This window comes from Anser cygnoides, chromosome 4 (genome assembly GCF_040182565.1).
Source record: "Anser cygnoides isolate HZ-2024a breed goose chromosome 4, Taihu_goose_T2T_genome, whole genome shotgun sequence".
NCBI lineage: Eukaryota > Metazoa > Chordata > Aves > Anseriformes > Anatidae > Anser > Anser cygnoides.
In genome coordinates, this window is record NC_089876.1 from 58,669,447 (window position 1) to 58,690,639 (window position 21,193).

Genomic DNA, 21,193 nt, shown 5'->3' on the forward strand with positions numbered 1-21,193 from the left:
AATATCCAAATAACTTCCAATTTATGTTTTTTAATTCTTTCCTTTAAATTTTGTGAAGTTCTAAAACCAAAACTTGGATTGCATGAGTGCTTCTTGTATCTTTGATGCCATATTTCAAAGAATGAGGTTATTCAGAAGTGGCAAAAATTGTCATCACTCTGTTGGGGCTAAATCAAATCTACCTTTAGAAAAAGCAAGGAAACAAGAAATTATTTCCTGCACAATTCCTCTGATTTCCGGCAGACTGTGGGACCTTTTCACTGGGCATTTAATGATCTTTACTATTTGTCTCTTCCCCAGCTTGCTGTGAGTTAGGTTCACCTGGAGAAGCTAGCACCATGGAATAACAGTACTTAGATGAATAAAAAGCATGAATATATTCAATAACTTTACATTTTGTTCTTTGAATTACATGTTGGACAGCCAAAATCATGCAAATACGTGAATACACACTAGGTGTCCAAATCTTATAAATGACAATTAAGTAATTAAATGTTAGTTATCTTTGGTCTTTAGGTTTTTATTCACCTACTAGCTTTAGTAATTTATTCTTGAGCATCAGGATCATTACTTCCATTAATGTCTTGTCATTCTAGTAGGATCTAAATTACCGATATTTAAGAATACTTAGTAAATCACTTCTTTAAATTCTTTCTCTGTTAAATATTTGAATGTGCAGAATTTTTCTAATGCACAATCAATTACATATGCTAGAATTGAGCAGAGGAAGAGTATGTTAGAATTCATAAATTTGTTTATAAAAGCAAGCTGATATTATCTCTTAGGCAATATTTTATTAATGTTAGGCACAGAATGTCTAAGATAAATTTGTCAGCAAGGGAAAATTTACATATTCTAGTCCAGGAATAAATCTCTGAAAACATTACATAACTTTAGTCAGAGCCTATGCTGAATTGTATCTGTATCCAAGAAGAGCTTTACTTTTTATTACTTCATTTGCTATATAACGTACCTAGTTTTCTGAAAGAAAGCTGTATTTTGTATGACGGAGTGTGAATTTTTCATAGAAACAAACCAAAAAATTAAGATGTTTTTTCATACTTTATACTGATACTGCATAGTCTTCTCTTACCCATAACTTAAAAATAGAATGCATAGGAACATTACTGTATTCAGTTACTGATCTACTAATTTTACCGAGAAGAAAGAGGGAAATGGCTGAAGAAATACTTGATGACTGGAAAGCAGTTCAGCATTTTGAAACATTCAGTTAAATTACTACAGTATCTCAGAAGTGATACTGGCAAAACAACTCCTAGAATGTGTTACTTCAAAACAGTTCTGCAAGCTTGATCCAAACTTCATTTTAGGACGTGAAGATTTTAGGAACTCCTAAAGTGTGATGAACACTGAACAACCATATGTCTTTGTTGGGGTGGATTGCCAATGACGCTAGCGCCTTCAGTATTGATTAAGGTGTGGAAAGGGTGTTGATAGTTTCCAGGGTAGTCTTAAATCAATTTGTGTAAAGGCTGATTGATTGTCTGCAAAAGCACAGTGTTGCTGGAGGTTAAAGTCTGCTCAAAGCAGCTATTTTATGCATTCCACCCACTGAAACAGTGTCCAGTTTAATCAAATTCAAAATTGCTTCATTCTGTAAGTCTTCCAGGTTTTCACACATGGACTTGATTAAACATGTAACTTTTATTGAGAAGGGATGGCACAAAATAAAGGCACAAGCTGGGGGTGGAGTTCAAGTCCTGCTCTTCCAAAGACCCCAAGCGTTGTTTTGGCTGTGCCACGTTGGTGGTCTACAAATGGAGGAAATAGTTCTCCATTTTACTTATATTGCTGAGAGAAAGAGTACATTTTTAAAGATCTATGTGCCATAACTCTGAGGACAGTATATACGCACAAGCTAGACGTGTTCATCAGGGCAATCGACTAGTACTATTTTCAAAGTCTAAAGCTGAACAAATAAAAGTTATGTTTTCTTGTGGCGTAGATTTCTTATGCAGTCAGGTGCTTACAAGCATCTGTATTTGAATCCTAGCACACTGGGCCCATACGCTTATAAGCTTCCTTTTGTGAGAATAGTCTGTTTCTTTAGATTTTTGCGTGGTCTCTCTGGCATCCTTCCAGCATGTGAATCCCTTGCTGGCGCACTGAAGACTTGGAATTTGAGCACACTGTCTATTTTGTCCCCTGTGTCTTAGGCAAGCATCAATAGTCCAGATTTTGGTAGTATTTGCACAGTATTCCTTGAGGTCGTCATTTACCACTTCAGAGAGATGCAATTGTTGAAGCAAGCATAGACGCAAATTTAGGAAGAGTTCCAAAACCAATCTTTTCCTTGTTTAGGTAGAGTAAGTAATATACAGCTGTAAAAGCAGTAATAGTGCCTGGTTATGTTTCTCCCCTTTCATTTTCTCGCCTTTCCCTGAGAGAGCCAGAGTCTGTGGTGCTCCCTTTCCTTCCCCTGCTGCTGTACAGCATCATTTGCAGAACATGAAATTGCTACTCATTCTTGGTAGCTTGCCCTCTGCACATTTTATGTCTGACTGCCTGTGCCAGATAGCCAGCAAGAGACTGGCTTTTCTAGTCTCAGTTCTCTTTCACTGCTTTATCTCTGGTCCAGCCTCATCAAATAAACATCTCCCACTGTGCATTCAAGTTCTGTTCTCAAGACGATCTTGCCAGGGGCAGCAGCCAGGAATTTTATTCAAGGCCTTGCACAGAAATAAGAGATCACCAAAGGGTAGTGTCCACCTAATGGTAGCCTTGTAACACCATGTCTTCAAGTTACAGTCCAGCACGTAGCTCAAAAGACAGTACGGAAGGCAGATAAATACAGCGTTAAAATGCAGTGGCAGGTTTAGACATCCATGGGAAAGTTACTCAATAGAATTAGTGAATTCTTTTTTGGGGATCATCCCATTCTTTAATTTGAAATTGCTGCTCTAATTTCATCTTTTTGTATCTTTGTGTGTAGAGAATTAGGAAATCAAGCAGTCCTTGCAAATGGTCATGACAACCTTATAGAGATGGATGTGTTTTCTCCAACATATCACGATAGCAGTTATGGGTATGTGACTCTAAGTGTTTGCATGATGCTAACTGTTGACACAGAAGACAAAATGAGATTTTTTTAAAAGTCTGATTACAGTGGTCAAAAAACATCTGGAACAGACTTCCTCATCTTTATATCTTGTGTGTTTTTTTTTAATAATTTGTCATACTGACTCATAACAAAGAAAAATGGTTAACTTTGACTGCCAAATCTAGTTTGCTTTCACTTAAGAAAATAAGAGTGCAGTTGAGGTTGTATTAATTCTCTGTCACCTGATTCTGCAAGCTGCTGCAAACTATTTGCATGCTTATGCATTTGCCAGATCTGATCCTTAGTTTGTAATAATTTACTGTTTAGCAAATGTTTGTTTTAGAAATACTATGCCATGTTATTGTAGCATAAGGAATGACCAATTGAAGTTTAAAGAAATAGAACTGTTTTTTTATTCTGTAACATTTTTACCAGTTAGTTTGATATCTGAACTGTTAATAAATATAGATGGGTAGATACAGATTGCTATCATTAAAAAAAAAAGTTCCATATCTATTAATCTTTTTCATTAATATCTGTCTTCCGTTTGAACCACAATTTGACTTTCTTCTACCAAATCAGCATACTTGGTTTCTGATCTACACAAGAAAAAAAACATGACAAAGCAGTATCATTTCTATTGAGTTCCAGCTTGTTAAAGAACATAGTGTGATCAATTTCTGAAAAGAATTATTAATCGTAACTTTGCCTTTTTTGTTGTTAATAGTAGGGTGGAAATCAATACTTCATGTCCAAATTGTTTTGCTAATTGTAACTCTTAAAATTATAAAAGGGATAAGGTATTACTTGATTTAAATGAGAATATCTGCATCTGCCTGTTAGTAACTCATTAATTTGTAAAATATATTGACGCTGTACATAGATCTGGTTCACGTTCCAAAGTCTCTTAAACTTTCACTTAGCCACAGATTAAATCAGCAGCAGTAAGGGAGTTATGTGTTAAATTCAGTTAGTTACTCATTTTCAGCAAACTCAAAGGTACTGCAGATACTTACCAGAAAACCCTTTTTTGTTTGTTTTTAACAAATAAGCATACTGTATTTAAAAAATATATGTATTACCATTCCCTGTAGATCAGTTACCATAGAATACTGATTCGGATGCATAATTGCTGAAGCAAAGTTAATAGAAACATGCCTGGTTTACACTTTATATGTTTGTAATGGGACCACCAAATGCAGGTATTTTGGCAAATGGACTACATTGTATGAATTTCCTTTTAGTTGATACTAGTTCAGGTAGTGGTACAATAAAATTTATCTTGTTTGTAATCCCTTCATTTTTAAAATTATGCTAGCAGGGATCATTTCCTGGTGTGAAAGTTGTCCACAGATAATAACACATCAGTTCCAAAGCATAATAGATTTGAGACTACGACATGCAATCAGCATGAAGATTCAGTTTGTCATCCTCACTAACATACTGTGTCACAGCTAGAATCATTATATATTTGTTTCTTTGTTTTTATGTCATGTGTGTGTTACATTACAAAATATTATTTCTCAGTTTGTGTGGTGCATGGAGAGGATATTAATCTAATGAATATGACAATTTTAGTGTTAATAATGATAATAGGAAAAGACATTTTGCATAGAAACTCTAGTGATTCATATGCCTAGACCTTAGGAATAGTTGTTTATAGCTTTGAGAGATTTTTGCACAGTGCATTAATTATCATTAGACAGTTGGAAATCTCTAGTATTTTAATGGTAAGTATTGTTGGCTTTACTTGGTGTGGCTATTCTTGTCCCTAATATCTAAATGTACGCTTGTATACATCTTGACAAATCATCTTAGTTTGAAGTAAATAGCCTGTTTTTCTTTTACCTAACCTGAAAGTCTGAGTTGTCGAGGTATCAGAATTTGAAAATGGAGATTCAATATCTAGTGAATGATTGCATTTAGATTTCTTACTGTTAAGCTTCCTAGCATTTTCTATCTCCTTATTTTCTGAAAGTTTCGTTTTTTGCAGGGATCGGGTTTGAAAACCTGTTGTATTGAAGAGGGAATTCTTTGCAAGGATTGCAAAGACTGGGGATTTTTGTCATGGGTTGGTGAACGTGTTCAGGAGAGCTCAGTTTAAAAGTGGCTAGGTTGTTACAAGGCCATAGTGAATTGAATTCAAGAGGGGAAGAAGCCAGGAGTGCAGAGTGGAGGGGAGAAATCCGGACATGACTGGGCACAAAAGGAGTAGGAGAAGCTGTACAGATGGTTAAGATGGAGTAGCCCAGAAGGAGAAATTGCTAGTACTTGGTTAGGCAAGTTAGGACTTAGATAAAATGCTAGAGTATTAGGGACTGAATATCTAGGATGAAACCCAAGATTATTCCGCGTCCTTTACTGCTTGTAAGTGCTTGTGAAATCCCTTTAAATATCATGTACCTCATCAACTGTAGGACTAACTCAAAATGATGAGAAACCTTGGCTGCTGGTATGTGCTCTACTAGCAGAGAAACCAGGAATAACCAGACCAAAGACCTCGTATCTGTGATGGTGTATGTCAATAAGAAACTTTTCAATACAATCTCTGAATTGTCAAATTTGCTTTAAAATATCAGAGGTTAAACCAAAAAAAAATATTTCAGTAAAAAAAAATTCAAGACTGTAAAGCAGATAACAAGTTACAGAGTCAAAAGCTAACCTCTTTCTACAGTTGCATGCCTGCAGTAGAGCCTGCCATCCCAATCAGTGTAGCTCAAGTTGAACCAGAAAAGAACTTTAACAGATTCTGGAAATTCTTTCCATCGCATTCAGATAGGTAAGAAAATGAAACCAAATACCATGGCAAAGCAAGACTGGATGACTTTATGCTGTCAGCAGACAGGGTCTCAGTAAATGTAGGTTGTGCAGTGAGAAGTCCAGCTTGAAAAAGGCATCAGTGAAAATGAAAACTGTTAAAAAAAAAAAATACTGTCATCCAATCTGGGCACAAGATGTAATCCTCTGCCGTACCGAGTCCCTGAATGGTGATCTCTCAAGTCTTTTTATAGATTTTGGTATTTTGCGTACAAAAGAGTATGCAAACGTAGTATATAAGTTTCCACCAAGGAACAATTAGGGACTGGAAAAAAGGAATGATAGGTGCCTCACAGGTGTTTGTACAGTTGCCAGTTTGATGGTATTGGCTGTAAGACAGTGCTGTCACTGCAGTGACATGAATCTGGCTGTCTGATTGACTGCTGGTAACGCAGTAGTGGCAGCACAGAGTTCAGCACAGGTTATCACAGACTCAGAATTGCAAGAGAACCACAGCTACGGACATCAATAAGTGGGCTAAGGATCACAAATCTATTATGATGGAAACTTCAGCCTGTTTGTAGCTTGATGCAGAATCAGATCCTGTCAGCCGCTGACAGAGTAATACTTAACTTCTTTAACTTCCCTCTGGTTTTAGTTCCTTTTAAAATGCCCAGTAGCTCAATCAGGTCTTTCTGCTGCAGATGAAATTTCAACCTTTGTTTCAACTTCTGAACTAAATTTTGGGTAAATAATGCAGCTCTGAGTCTCTCTCTTAAACCACACATGCTTTTTTGGAATTGTCTCCATGTGCATTTTGAGGCATTTGCAGCAATTGAATCACATTATAGAATCGTAGAATAGCTTGGGTTGGAAGGGACCTTAAAGCCCACCTAGTTCCAACCCCCTGCCATAGGCAGGGACACCTCCCACTAGATCAGGTAGCCCAGGGCTTCATCCAACCTGGCCTTGAAAACCTCCAGGGATGGGGCAACTTGTGTCACTGCCTCACCACCCTCTGAGAGAGTTTTCTCCTAACATCTAATCTAAATCTCCCCTCTTTAAATTGAAAACTGTTTCCCCTTGTCCTATCATTATCTGTCCAAGTGAAAAGTTACTCTCCATCTTTTTTATGAATTTTTATGTCTATATAAATAAATAATTGGTCTCTTTCAGCTTAGTAAAGACTGCAAGTGTAGTGAAAGGGATTGGATGAGTACAGTGCCCTGCCTTTCCTCTTTGATTTTCTCCCTGGGAAGCTTATCTTACTCAATATTCAAGAAAGGAGCAGGCCAAGATTATAATACCTCATTTAAAAGACACCTCTCTCTCTCTCTCTCTCTCTCTCAGTTGGGATATGATTCCAGAAGAACAAGATGAGGAACTGTAATATAAATCCTTATGCTCACGTGAGCATTTCCAGTTGTTAGGATAAAATTCAGATGTTTTCCTTTACCCTCTCTTCCTCTGGAGAGACAAGATCTGGAGCAGCACAAACACTATCACTATCTAAAAATGCAGTAATGGGCTGTCAAGTCTGTTCCCTCCAACTGCTGCCTCCTTCCGAAGTGTGTATCAATGACCAAGAATAACCAGAGCCATGTCACTTACTGGAACCTAGATGGAAGTCACTGTGAGTGCTAGACCTTTAAGACACCCAAAGCAAGCCTGTAAGGAGAACAGAGTCACTTGATATTTTTGAGCAATATATGAGTCTGGTTTCACTCTCTTCTATAAGGCGGGTAATGGGACTTTCCTGCAGAGAAGAGTATGAGTAACTAAAACTGTGGCAGGTGTCTTGGTTTGCCCACCCGGCATCACAAGTCGTTCTTTGCATCAGTCTCCCCAGCTCACTTCGGCAAAGTGCAGTTTAGCATTGTTTGTTTCCCTTGCCCATCTTCACAGAGTGCAGCATAGCAGAGAGGAGCACAAAAGAGCAGGCTCAGAACAGGCTGATTTAACTGGTTCTTTTGATCTGAGATATGTGTATCCATGTAACACTGAAGTGAACCCCTCTTTCTTGGGGGACAGAGCCAGCAGCCCAAATCTGAATTTCGAGGAACCATTACTAGGAATCTTACAAGTGTCATGTGCATACTACAGCACTATATTCTTACTTATGCCACCAAGAAGGTAGGTACATTGCAAAGGAAGAGATTTTGGGTGCAAGCCATCATGTACCAGTGGCTTCCAAAGGAGATTGAGATACTGTCATGTCTGCATTGCTGTTGGAAGTTTCTGCTACAGGTTGCTGTGCCTGACTTCAGTCTTCCTCTAGCAGCAACCAGCAGCGGAGCAATAACCTGCCAGGGGCCAGATGTGAAAGAACACAGAAGCAGCAAGGAAGGCACTTGCAGCCCTACTGGTTTTTTTTCAGTCTTTAATTTGTGAAGAAAGCGGGTCCTTGGTGTAAACCCACCCAAATTCAAGCAGATGTTACCATATATAAAATATTTCTCTGAAACATTTGAATAAGCTGTTACAAGAGGCTTATCTCCGGTTCTCACGGATGTTTCCTCTGTTTTTGCATATGGGTAATAGCTTTCCTCTCTTTCTGTCTCTTAAATTTTGATCATCATTTGATCTGATGTGATCTTAGAGCTTTTTCCAGGATTATGGTAGCATTAATATTGGCTCCAAGGAAGCTGAAATTCCTACCTCTTCCTAGGTAATATTTTTTTTTCCAATTCTGCACAGAAAATAAACTGAGACAAATTCACAGCATAATGTAGTTTCTGTGCTGGCTTGGATTTATTTTACATGCAGCCATATGGTTCTGTGGAAGTCAGTCATAAGCCTGTGCTAAGGGCAAACACCACCAGCTACAAGGTTTCATCTCAGAAGAATGTTAACAGAAGATGAAGACAGGCATAAAGTGCTCACAGAGAAAACAAAAATCCAATCCCTTTTGGAGCCTACTGGGAATGCTGATCTCATGCATCAGTGAACTAGAGTTCATATGAGACCTAGCCAGTAATTTCTGTTATCTCTTTTACATCTTCCCTGTAACGTCAGTCGGTGGAGATTAATCTTCTCATTCCATCTGCTTCTTCAACTCAGTGCAAGGAATCAGATTTATTGACGTGATCTATCCATTAGTGAACCAGGCAGAGCTCTCGAATGTAACGTGGCAGGTGAGGGTCATGGTCTCACTCAGGGAACCCAGTTCAATCCAGCGTGAGTAGGGTCTGCCAAGACTTAGAACACACCAGCCAGTAGATGCAGTGCAATGGCTGATTGTGATCTTGGACCACTGTTTTTTTCCACGGTTAATGGTTTTCTGCTGATTCTGACAGCTAATGTATCTGGTATGTTTTTTGTAAACAAAGAGCAAGCATGATAATCCATTCCAGGGAGGGAGAAAATCAGCTGGTTTGGATTAAGGAAAGTCAGAGAGAGAGAAACACAAAAACTTTCATGACAGAGCTTGGCCCAAGCTAAAATATCTGCAGTTAGATGTAGCCATGCTCTCCTGAAGTTACTTCCTTAAGATTGACTGATTTCTTTGTATGGAAATGGCAAATAAAATGATAGGTCTTCAGAGAGATAGACACATGCTATCTCTGCATATGTCAGAAAGGAAGCATTTGAGATAGAGAATGAGAGCTCCCACACCTCAGAAGTATCGTCTGTCTAACTTCTCTATGCCCCTTTGGACCATCAGAAAAATAACAAGATATGCTGTAGGTACCCTTACGTCTTGCTAGCTTACATCAACTTCACGGTGCTGCTGAGGTGTTACATAAGGTGCTACTACACTTCTGAAAAGCAGAATTAATGATTGGTGCTGTGTCCAGAAAGATGAATTTTGAATTAGGACCATTTTTAGACAAAACCTGCTACTTTGTTTTTTGTTCAAGTTAGCAATCATCACAGATGTATTCAGTACAAAAGAGATTAATTACAGTTTTTATTCTAATCAGTTCAGTAATACCATTATATGAAACGTCAAAATCAAGCCATTCGGAGTACTGTCACTTTCAGAGCAGCAAAGTCGCATCTCTTAAAGTACTAGTCCTGAAATGTACGTATATCACCGAAACATAAATCCACTAAAATTTACATTTCTCTCAACCTGCGTTCACTTGAAGTAGATTCAACAGAAGTTTTTTCCACCTCTTGAGGATATCAGAATATGATTGATGTGTTCTTAATTTTAGATGTCAAATGCGTAGATATACTGCATCATGCTTCAGAGTGAATCCAGTGTAACAGATTGAGAACCTCAGCAGAACAGATAAGAACATTTTACCTTGACTTGCTTACAAATTTCTTTCTTCATATAATAATGTCCATATATTCAACACTCCTTAGAGGCAAATAGATAATTTTTAATAGAGTGAGATACTGGATCACTCACTAGAGTGTGATTTGAGTTGGTTTTTGAGGGAAGATAAACCTATGCTCCACAGTATGAAAATTGGTGTGCTGGTTTCATAAAGCAGGTAAACTGTGATTACAGAAGGCAGAATGGTACTGCCTTGGCTGACAAGGTAAACTGCAGTAAGCTTGTGGTCCAACAGCGAGCTCTCATGCTGGCAATAGCTAGTATGTCCAGGTTTTTTCTCAGATAGCAAGGAGAACAAATGAGTCAAATTTATCAGATTAGTGGCCCTGTTACTCCCACAAAATAAAATTTCAGAGACTCACAGATATACTTACATATCTGGAGGTCTTTTGGTACCTGAGGATAAAAGAACCAAATACAAAAAGATGTTAAGGATAGGTTTTCTTTTCACTTTTACCTCTCCACCAGTCAGTTTCTGTTCAGTTGTCTTCCAAATGCCAATTTTGTTATATTCTGCATCAGAACAACAGGTATCTGAACATAGTCTTCCTCAACTCCACAGTTGTCTTTGCCTGACCCATAAAGAACCTAAATCTTGATTTTTCTTCTTTTTTTTATTTGCTTTAAGCAATTATTTTTTAACGCTTTTGTATGTTTTACCCTAGAAATAAAATGAATCAAAGAGTAGTTTTATGAAGATGTTGTCTTTATATACTGCAGGGCAAACAGTGCATACTCATTATACAAGAACAAGGAAACAATTGGTTGAATTCAAATTGAAATAGATAGAAGAAAACACATTTTGACACAACACGTGTTCAGCCTACAGAACGGAATGCTACAAGACATCTGTGGGAGCCTGAGTTGTGAACTGATAGAGAATAAGTAGTCTGGAAGACTTTCAGTTTTTCATTTTGCACTGGCCACTTTTAAGCAAGATACTGTCCCTGGTGATCTACCCAGCTGTGGTAATGTCTCTTTCTGCCTATTTGGTTACAGTTAACAGTTATGTGTGCAAAATCTGTGTTTCTCTATCAAATACAATTATGTTCGCAATTTTTTGGAACAAACGTAACATGCTCACTGTACCACATGTGTTTACAGGAATCCTCTCCTTCCTCTGTTTTTTTAAGAAGAGATCTCCTTCAAAATCTCAGGTCAGGGAGAATTTCAGGGAGAAAGAAATTACAGCTTTTCTTCCTCAGTGGTCTTCCTATCATGGTCTGTAAGAATCTGAAGAGCCATGTGTAATTAATACCATCATGGTAATGATTAAATAGGCAACATTTAAGGCAGTATAGGAGACAGCACTGTAAGAAAACTTCAGTCTGTGTTGAGATCCTATGTGCCAAGGCACTATGAAATCTGTTACTGATCTTTGTGGAGTCTCTCTATGCAGAAATGCAACCAAAATGATAGATTTTGTATGCTCCAGATTCTTCAGGTGCTGGTAGAACACAACAGTGCACAAGGTGTACTGTTTGGAAGGGAACGTGTACTTTTGGAAGGGAAGGATTTGGTTTTTTAAACACATTTATTCTAAATACAGTTTTATTCTGGATCCAAGGTATTGTAGCACTTAAGATGAGGAGGACAGCAGTGTCTGGTCACTGTCATAATCTGCATTACAGAAAAATAACAGTGGCTTCCTTCCAGTCTCACTTTCAAAAACATGATAAAACCTGATAAAACATGATTCATGTTCTGACGTACTTAGAAGTGTTCAACAGAATTTTGCTGAGCCTTCTTCACACTTCCTTATTTAGAATGAATTTTGTAATAGAGTCCTGCGTAACTTGTAGTGTGTTGTGACATATTTGCCATGGGATTTTGCACTCTCTTAGTGGGGTTGTGCTGTGTCACCTATTCTAAAACAAAACTAAAATGCTGCTAAGAAAGTTCTTGGAAATGATAAGATAGTCTTCAAGCATCTGCAAAGCATTCTGTATACAATGCCCAAAAACAGAGAAATCGTAGCTACAAATCACCTTTGCTAAAATCTACAACTCAGTATAAGCTAAAAAAAGTCACATATCTATTGTAGATGTTATATTATGAATGTTAAAAATATTCAACAATTGTATAAACTTTTAGACCAACATATTTAAAAGTAATGTAGAACAGTCCTTTTTGTTTTGTGATACTTTATTAATGTACTAACTGTGCTTCTGGCGGTCTGGACTTCAGGGCCTTCCAGACATGTTTATGTAATGCTGCATTCATTAATGCGCAGTATCCATTTTTTTTCTAAACTGAAGTGGAAAGATTTTGTCACAGATATTTTTGTAAGGAAAGTTATTCTAAATTGCATTTGCGTTGCTGGACACTGGGCTACCTTATATCAGAATTATTTGGGTTTATGGTCTGAGACTTACTGTCCTTCAATGTTTTAGTAATCTATCTCCATTTCTCAAAAGACACAGTTTTCAGTTAACTTAATCTTTCTGCCCAACTCCTGTTTTTTTATCACTTTTTTTTCCCATCCTGCTTTCCCATTTACTGAATTTAGTAGAGGTTACTTCAATTTTATTTTCCACAGAGGAACTGGCAGCAGTGAGGAAATCTTATTTGGTATGAATCCTCCCCCCCAGCTTGAAGAGGAAAAAAAATCATCTGGATGGCAGCAGGTGCACACCAGCCCCTGACACACAGAGAGTACTGAGTTCAATTAAAAGTGTGATTGTTTTATTGTTATTCACAAGCTTGTTTTCTCACTTGACTTCTTTGGGTTTTGCTACTTAATTTCTCTCTTACCTTTTAAGAGAGGAAAGTTAAGCACAATGCCTGCCATTTGTGAAATAAGGTGACTTCCCAGCTGCCTTTGCAAGCAAGGATTAGTTTTATGACATAACTTTGCATTTTACCATCAAGCTGTAGTTCAGAACTGCTAGGTACCAAATTCTTTCCACCTAAAATTTTAAGATTGGCTGCACTTTTTAACAGAAATGTACGTTGAATTAGCAGACAGAAGTATATATTGAATAAACATAAAAGTATGAGATTATTTGCTTTAAAAATGAATTGATTTACATGATAACAGAACTAGCTTCTCTTGTAAAATATTACCACGGTTCAACGGAATTTTTTACTCTGAAGCTTTAAAAAAATATTTAAAGTGCTACTTACACGAAGATCTAGCAAGTGCTTGTTAAATGATCAATTTTGAATGGAAGATACACTATTATAGATGCTATAAGCTCCCTATGAGATGAAAAGTAGTGTAATTGCTGGTAAGTCAGTGCCTGGTCAAATAGTGCAAACAGTTAAGTCTTTAGAAAATAGCTACTCAAGTACCATGGTTTGAAAAGGCAAGATAAATGGATATATAGATAATTAAAACCATTTGTGGATAGATTATATTTCAAGAGCACAAAGAAGTTTGGCATTGTCTGGAAGCAGGCTGGATTTGTTGTCAGATACCATATCCTTCTGCTCATCTCATAGGAACACTGTTTGGCATGGCTCAGAGAGGCAGACAAGATGTGCAGGCCTGATAGCATTACACTTTAAATACTGATCACTCTGAGTTAATGTAGCAGGAGAGTCTCTGACAACTTTGTTAGTAACTCCACTCATTAGAAATAGAGAGATCCAAACAAATTTTCTTAACCCAGAGGAAGATACCAGTCAGGTTTTTTTGTCATTATTTTACTCTCTCCGTATTTTTTCCCCCAGCAGCCTCCAGCCAGTCGGTACAACCACTCTGGCATTGTATTAATGTGATTCAAAGCAAGGGAGGAATAGCTTGAAGTGAGGAGTCGTGCTGCGTGCTGCCTAAGACTGCACACTGCTGAATTCACATATAAAAGTTACAATTTTCTTTCATTGCCTTGATGCCTGAGGTGGACTGTCAGAACTGTGACAGCTCACACCACCGCAGATATGCGGCCATCTCCCAGGTTTATCTATGGGATTAACTCCTCAAAGGCTTTGAGAATGTGGATTACAGTCTCTGGTAGGCTGTGCTGTACCAAAGCCAACATCTCAGCTCTCACTTTCTCAGAGAAAATAGAAGAAAAAAGATCAGAGGCTAACTGTTTTGTTGCATTATTTTGTTAAAGCTTAGACTGTATGGAGTTCCGTTCAAGTGCTTGTATAATGCAAGTTTCCATTTTTGGTCTGTTGAGCCTAAAAGTGAGACAAGGAGATGCTGGTCAGGCAGCTTCTTCTTTTTAATGTGAAAGCTGATGTTTAGGAGTATTATTATATCTGCTGTATGGCTTTCCTTCAGTCCCCGAAAGCATTATTTATTATGCACTGAGAAGGAAACAGCCTTCTTTGTTTGTTGTTATCTTGAGATCCATGTAGATACACCTGGAGATACCATTTACTATATGTAGCCAGAAATTAAAGAGCAGTAAAGGTCAAGTGGGTAAGACACTTTATCAGAGCTTAATAAATCTACATGCTTCTGTATATCCCTAAGATTAAAGTAACAACGTTCCAAGTTAAAACATTTTTTATGTTGGGCTAAGTATTTTTATTTTGGTGTTTGCTATGTAGAAAATGTCACAACTTTTAATGAAGTAGTGTCTTAGAGAGGATTTAAACCACGATGGCATTGTCCTTTGAAATCATTAATAATCCTCCAGGCTCAGAAGCTAAGAAAAACTTGGATGTGCTGTTTTGCATCAGTAGATCTAGTCTATATCCATCTGTTGCTACTGCCAGCAAGTTTCATGTTGTTCAAACCGAAGTAAACTGCATATAGTTTATTTCATGGGATTGTGTTTGTGATGCATATATTTGCAAGGAGGGGGCATATGCCAAGATGTTCAAATTTATCTATTAACCTCCTGCAGCAAAACCACGAGCAAATAACAAACCCTGATCATCTGGTATTTCTCTCAGGGTGCAGAGGGGCAAATTAATTTTGAGTGTCTGCACAGCACATTTCCAATGAAGCCGCTGTACTTGTATAGGTTGGTACATTACTATGCAAAGATGCAAGCATGGCTTCTGGTGGACAAAAGTCCCATCAGCCAAGAATTAGTCCTGACGAGCCCATTGTCAGGTGGTGTAGCCTAGAGGGCTTTCCCCTCCAAAGCTAGCTCATGGGGTTCTGGAGCCCCTGTCCCATGCTGTATATATGGCATGCAGTAGACAAAAACAGCATAGACTTGCTCTTACTAGGCTTCAGGAGGAACTGCCTATCAGCAATTCATGAGTGCCTCTTACCTACTAAAAATGCAAACACCTCTGTCGTTCTGTTCAGCTGTTCCTCCACTTGGTAAGATCAAACTTCTCCGAAGTGGGCTTTCTTACCGTTTTTAGTTATAATGCATTTACTTTGCAAAGCCTGATTTTAGTAGGCCAAGCCATACACTACAGAGTTGCCAGCATAACAAATCAGTGGAAAAAAAGCCTGGTGCAAAGACCTTTGGCTTAAGTTTTGTTTGTAGAGTTGTATATACGTGTCAAGAGAAAAACTCCAGGTAGTATAAGCCTATACGCCATGCTTCCTTTAAGAGGCTCTGCCAAAAAAAAATATGCTAGTGTGAACTAAAATAGAAGGATTCTAATGTAATGAGGTAAACTCAGGGAATAGTATTTCCTTGAGAAATTTTAATTTAAATTAAGCTTATTGTTAACTCACAGAGTGTGTCTTAAATTTGGCTTTGCTTCTCATTTCTGATTCTGGCAGGGATTCTTTCTGAGTGCCTACTAAATACACATCTTTAGAGTACTTGCCAGATTGTAACTAGCGGCTGTATCCATAATCAGATCTTGATACAGTAAGATTATGTGCAAGGAGATATGAATTAGTGTACTGAATAGTTAGGACACAAAAAAAATCTTTTAAATGACTATTTCTGGCAAAATTGCCAAAAGTTTATATCTGAAAGATTGCTGTTTTCTTTGTACTTTACCCAAGAAAACTGTGATAAGTAGTATGGGCTACAGTCAGATTGCATAATATTGACTTTTTAATGGAGTTCCCTGTAGTCTGTAGTGGAAGCCAACAAAAATAAACAGCAGTAGAAAGCCTGTCCATACTTGTTGGATAAACTCTGAGAGACCTCCTCTCTACCATACGGTATTTTTTGGTAGTTCTGTTTCTAATCTGGATACCAGTGTGTCACTCATGTTTTGGGGTTTTTCAATCTTTTCTTAAAATGAAAGTGCCTTTTTAAAGTGCAAGTGCTGTGACAAGTGTTGTTTTTATGACCCTTTGCAGACTGGATGCTAGTAGACATTTGAAAAATAGACAACATTAAACAAAAGCAGTGTGACTGCCTGTGCTCCAGCTTAATTTACTTGTGTAGTTTACCATACACTCTTTCCTTCCACAGGCATTTCCTATTCAAAACAGGAACAGGGACCACACCGCTGTTCAGTACTGCAACACCAGGGTACACAATGGCATCCGGCTCTGTTTATTCCCCTCCTACTCGGCCACTACCTAGGAACACTCTGTCCAGAAGTGCTTTTAAATTCAAGAAGTCTTCGAAGTACTGTAGCTGGAAATGTACTGCTCTCTGTGCTGTAGGGGTCTCAGTGCTGCTGGCAATACTGCTGTCCTACTTTGTAGGTGAGTTCCTTTTTTTCATGATAACTGTCATCATAAATAGGGATGTCTGATGGACTGTAGACGTGCTGTCCCATCTCAACCTTCGTGTATAGCAGAGTTTTTGGTAAAAGTAAAAACCACAACAATGACTTAATGAAAACTCCTAATTATTTTGAGATGATAGAAAATCTGAATACTTTGCAAGCACTCTGTGGCATGACAATGGATGAACTAATTTCAAAGAAGTATTCAAACTGCAATTAAGATATGTGGTGTCTAAGCACTTAAAAACATATATGCAAAATACAGGCTATAAAGTTCTGTGACGTGAATATAGCTTGCAGCATATTTATGGTACACTTCTCATTTTGCATGAAATGTAACTAACACAGCATTTAGGAATTATAACAACTTATTTCATCATTATATACATGTATGTTTGTGTTTATAGCTAGTGCAAAAGTCTAATATAGACTTAGATTGCAAGGTAGGGAAAATAAATGTCCAAAAGGACAACATGCAGAGAAGAAGGAGACTTCTTGCTCTCTTGTGGGGTGTTTATTTTTAATTATTTACTGTTTTCTCTGTTTGTTAATTTTTGCCAACTTGAATTTCACATGATTACTTTTATTTCTTCTTCACTTTATTTAATGTCATAAATGCTTCTTCTAAATATCATATAATTTGAGGTTTAGGCAGTTAGTGGGGGAATCACTTGCCCGTGACAAAAACATTATTGACTTCAATGTGGGAACAGAACAGGCTTATCATGTATGTGTGTGTAATTTCTTCCATGGCTTTGTCCAGATTACAGATTTTGTTACCTCTGAGTCCTTAAATGGTCTTCAAAGACTTTTTTAAAAAAAAAAAAAAAAAAAGATTTGTTAATTAGAACTTAAAATCAGAAATGAAAATTTAAGGGTCTGGTTTTTGTAAGGCATTGGTTGTGTTCCAATTCAGAGTCTTAAGAAGTCAAGAAAAGAAGAGGAAGGGTGGGGAGTCAATCTCTCCTTCTCTCCCTCGTTTTAAAGTCAGGATAAATTAATAATAAAGCCTAGAAGGCCCTGTGATCCTTAAATCTTTATTGCCTTTGTTGAAACAGGCTTGCTACATTTCAATCCAAGGCAGAGCATAAGCTGTATAAAGCCTTTGAAGTAGTTCTTACTGGGCAGAAGCTCCTGTGAACAATGCAAGGAAGTGGGTTGCTGAGTAGCTGGAGAAATTCCTCTCTGCCCTGGCAAAGCAGAACCCCCAGAGCACCCTTTCCACCTCAGCTGTGAGCCCCAGAGAGCAAAATGCATATATACAAATGTAGGGCTTGCCACTGCTGCCCCGTCCGTTGCAAGCCTTGGATTTTTTTTATGCGAATGTGCACAGCAGTATAAAAGTGTAGTGTAGAGTTAAGCTTTGACACTGCATCTTTTTTAAAGTGCGATTCAAATAATCCCATTTACAAAATACAGTAATTGTGCTCAGTCTTCATAATATTGCCTCTTAAATCACTACAACCAGACATCTGCTACTAAAAAAATACATAACTATGAAAGAAGGAATTCAGTATGAAGTATCGCTGTCAAGAACTGGGAAGAATAGCCATACAGATAGTAAAATATTGAAGACCTGATTGTGAACTGAGTTCTACACTTTGCTAGCTTGAAAGAGTGAGATTACTTATGAATCTGAGGGGCACAAGAAGATAGCTGTACTGGATTATTTCTCCCACAGGCACATTAAGAAATATAAGCATGTCTAATGTGCCTCTATTCCTGTATTCAGGAAAAAGAACCAGGCTTTCCAGTGAGTGAGAGCTTTCAGCTCCACACATCATTTATTCACATACTCTGATAAAAAAAAAAAAAAAAAAAGACAAATTTAGCTGTACATTTCATGGGCACATGCCAGCTCACATACTTGCTGAAATAAACAATGCACAAGGGCCTTCCTCTGCCCGTAGTCAATAGGGAGCTCTTTGCCTACTGGTGATATTACACGTATTTCAGCTAACTCAGCAATCTAAATGTAAAATCCAGCACTCAGGGATGCTCTCTAGAGAACTTGGGGTCCATAAAACCATGAATGGATTACACTCATTCAAATATGTGGTTTTCCCATCTCTGCAGACATAATATCAGAAATACTCTCCATTTAATAGGCCATCTAAGTATAAATTGGTGGAAATCATTTATGTAAGATGGAAATAGTCCTTCGTCTTGGTTAAATATTTCATAGAGTAGCTATGAAAGAGGAATTGAAAGAGGAGGAAATTGATAAGAAACTAAAAACATTGGGAAAGGCTGTGGTATTGTGTGACCTCTAGCACTGTGTGACATGCCTCTAACACAGTGATCTGGCTGGTCTGTTGAGGCCTACAGCAGCTGAGGTGGCGTGTCACATCTGTGAAGCCAGTTTGAGACGTGTTTTTGACTTCACAGGGCGACATTGCCACAAGCATTAAAACACTACAGCCATTGCTGTAAAATATGCCAGTGTGTATTGGTAAGGAACACAGTATGGACCCTGTCCACTGCGTGACTGTGGCAGCTGCAGGTCGAAGGCCTAACTGGATCGCTCACCCGGGGACTGGCAACATAACTGGGCCCTTCTTGGAAAGGGTAGAGATCAACATGTCATGGCCAGGCTTCCTTTAGTTGCAGTGGATATGGGGTAGAGAAAGTGACTACAGATCCCTTTGCGTAGACAACATAAGGCAGAAGAGACAGTTTTGCTAGACTTCATGTCTGCCTTTGCAGAGCTACGCAGTCAATTAGCCCCGCCAGTGGAGGGGAGCTACACCAAGTCTTGTCTGTCTTGCACTTCTTCCATCACTGTGACAGGAAAGACTCCTACGTTTACAAAGTCTACAAAGAGGAGGTGAGAGCAGCATATGTCAGCACAGGAAGGGACCACAGCAAGCGCCACGCTGTAAGGCCACTTAATGTAGTCTTGGAGGTCACAAGGAATTGAAAACATTATTTTTGTCTAAAGAAAGGAAAGTCTCGCTGCCAGCCTCCCTGCATACTCTTGATTTTTGAGCACTGGTGGTCTCTCAACCATTTAAAATATTCAGAATGTTGAAACTTATCATTCCTGTCAATGAGACGTGCTAATTTTTAGAGAAAATAAATGTGAGTTGTGGAAAATGTTGACCTTCTTATTAAAGGGTTCATCTACTGTTAAACTATTGAGAAACAATGAGTTAAGCAAGAGAAACATGCAAGTAAGAAGCGCTTAACCAAGATATAGTACAGCATATATAGGAGAGTGGAGTTAAAAACCAGCTCCAGTTTAAAGTAAAGGATTCAAAGAACATCTTCCTGAAATAGAGTATTAAAAAGAAAGAGAATAAAGAATATAAACTGCTTAGTTTGGGGATCGAGATTACACTGAAATTTCTTTAAGCTGCTCATTTGGCTAACTGCTATTCATAATCAGATTTGCAACCAAGGAAGAAGATGACAATTCTTTTCCAACATGAACATTTTTAGAAAACTTCAAAAATATTCTTTTCAATTTCCCTGTTTGGAAGACTAGAAAGAACAGTCTTAAATTTAAGTCATGAAAGAGTAAGAAATATGACATTGCCTCAGTTTGACCTCTTTTTATATACACATGAATATTTTATCCAGGCAGTCTGTGTGAGTCAGAAATAGAGTCCAGCTTTACAGCGTGCAAGACAAAACAGAACTTTATCCTTTTTCTCCCTGTGACTTACTGTCTCATTTAGCATCCATCTTTTGCAGTGAATGAATGCAGTAAAAGTTTGGTAGAGCAAATGCCTAGGTGAAACATCAAAGTTTTGTATGTAATGACCAGTATGTAACTGCCAGTTCTAACTTTTGGATCTTCTCTATCCACTCTCTTTGTTACTAAAGGGAGCAGTTTGTTGTTCTTGGATGTGTTTTCTTTTAACAGAAGAATCCCCTGTTCAATTACAGAGAATTATATCAGGAGTTGTTTTCAGTATGTCGTTGCATAGCATAGATTCTGACCAGCTACATTAAAGGAATAATTGGTACAGTACTAATTATTTTTTCTTTAGTGCGTATTCACAGTAGGTGAAAATAATGAGAATTTGGGATATCAGGGCCCCTCTTTCTAGCCGAGGAATTGCTTTGGCAACAGGTTTTCCATTGCCAATGGCATTATCTTGACATTAGCTAAGTTGATACAAGAGGTTAGTGCCATTTTCACTTGCATGGGGACCCAACAGGCAAGTGGTTTTCCTCAGTCAGTGCTGGAATTACACAGTGCCAGATTTAATCAACTGAGTTTGGAGAGTTGTACACTGAATGATCCCATGCATCCGTCATGAATGTTGTCCTATGGCTACTAAATGGGTTTCTATTAACATAAAATATTATTTGAATACATGGTGAGAGACCTGACCTGTTCAGTCCACCTCTGCTGTTCTGACTTCTTAACAGCAGTCTGTATCTTATGAGCATTTTGTGCTCTGTGTACCTCAGAATTGATCACTGTGCTAGCATTACCTCTGCAGCCAGTGGTCAGGAGAAGAATGTATGGCAGCCAGTTATTCTTCGTGATAAAGATTTAAATATCAGTAGTAACTTAAGGA

The 21,193-nt window shown here is 38.0% G+C and overlaps 1 protein-coding gene across 22 annotated transcripts in view; it reads left to right on the forward strand.

The window, feature by feature from the left end:
• The window catches only part of TENM3 (teneurin transmembrane protein 3), a 1,343,587-nt gene that overhangs the window by 1,208,770 nt on the left and 113,624 nt on the right, over window positions 1–21,193 (forward strand). For 17 of the 22 annotated variants that reach the window (XM_066996182.1, XM_048078283.2, XM_066996188.1 and 14 more), the window contains 2 exons: window positions 2,954–3,046; window positions 16,400–16,638. The exons of 1 other annotated variant lie outside the window; for it this stretch is intronic. In XM_066996182.1, the coding sequence (XP_066852283.1) occupies window positions 2,954–3,046; window positions 16,400–16,638 (332 nt within the window). The remainder of the gene's footprint in view (window positions 1–2,953; window positions 3,047–16,399; window positions 16,639–21,193) is intronic. 4 more of the 22 variants (XM_066996195.1, XM_066996191.1, XM_066996193.1 and 1 more) reach the window with 1 other exon arrangement.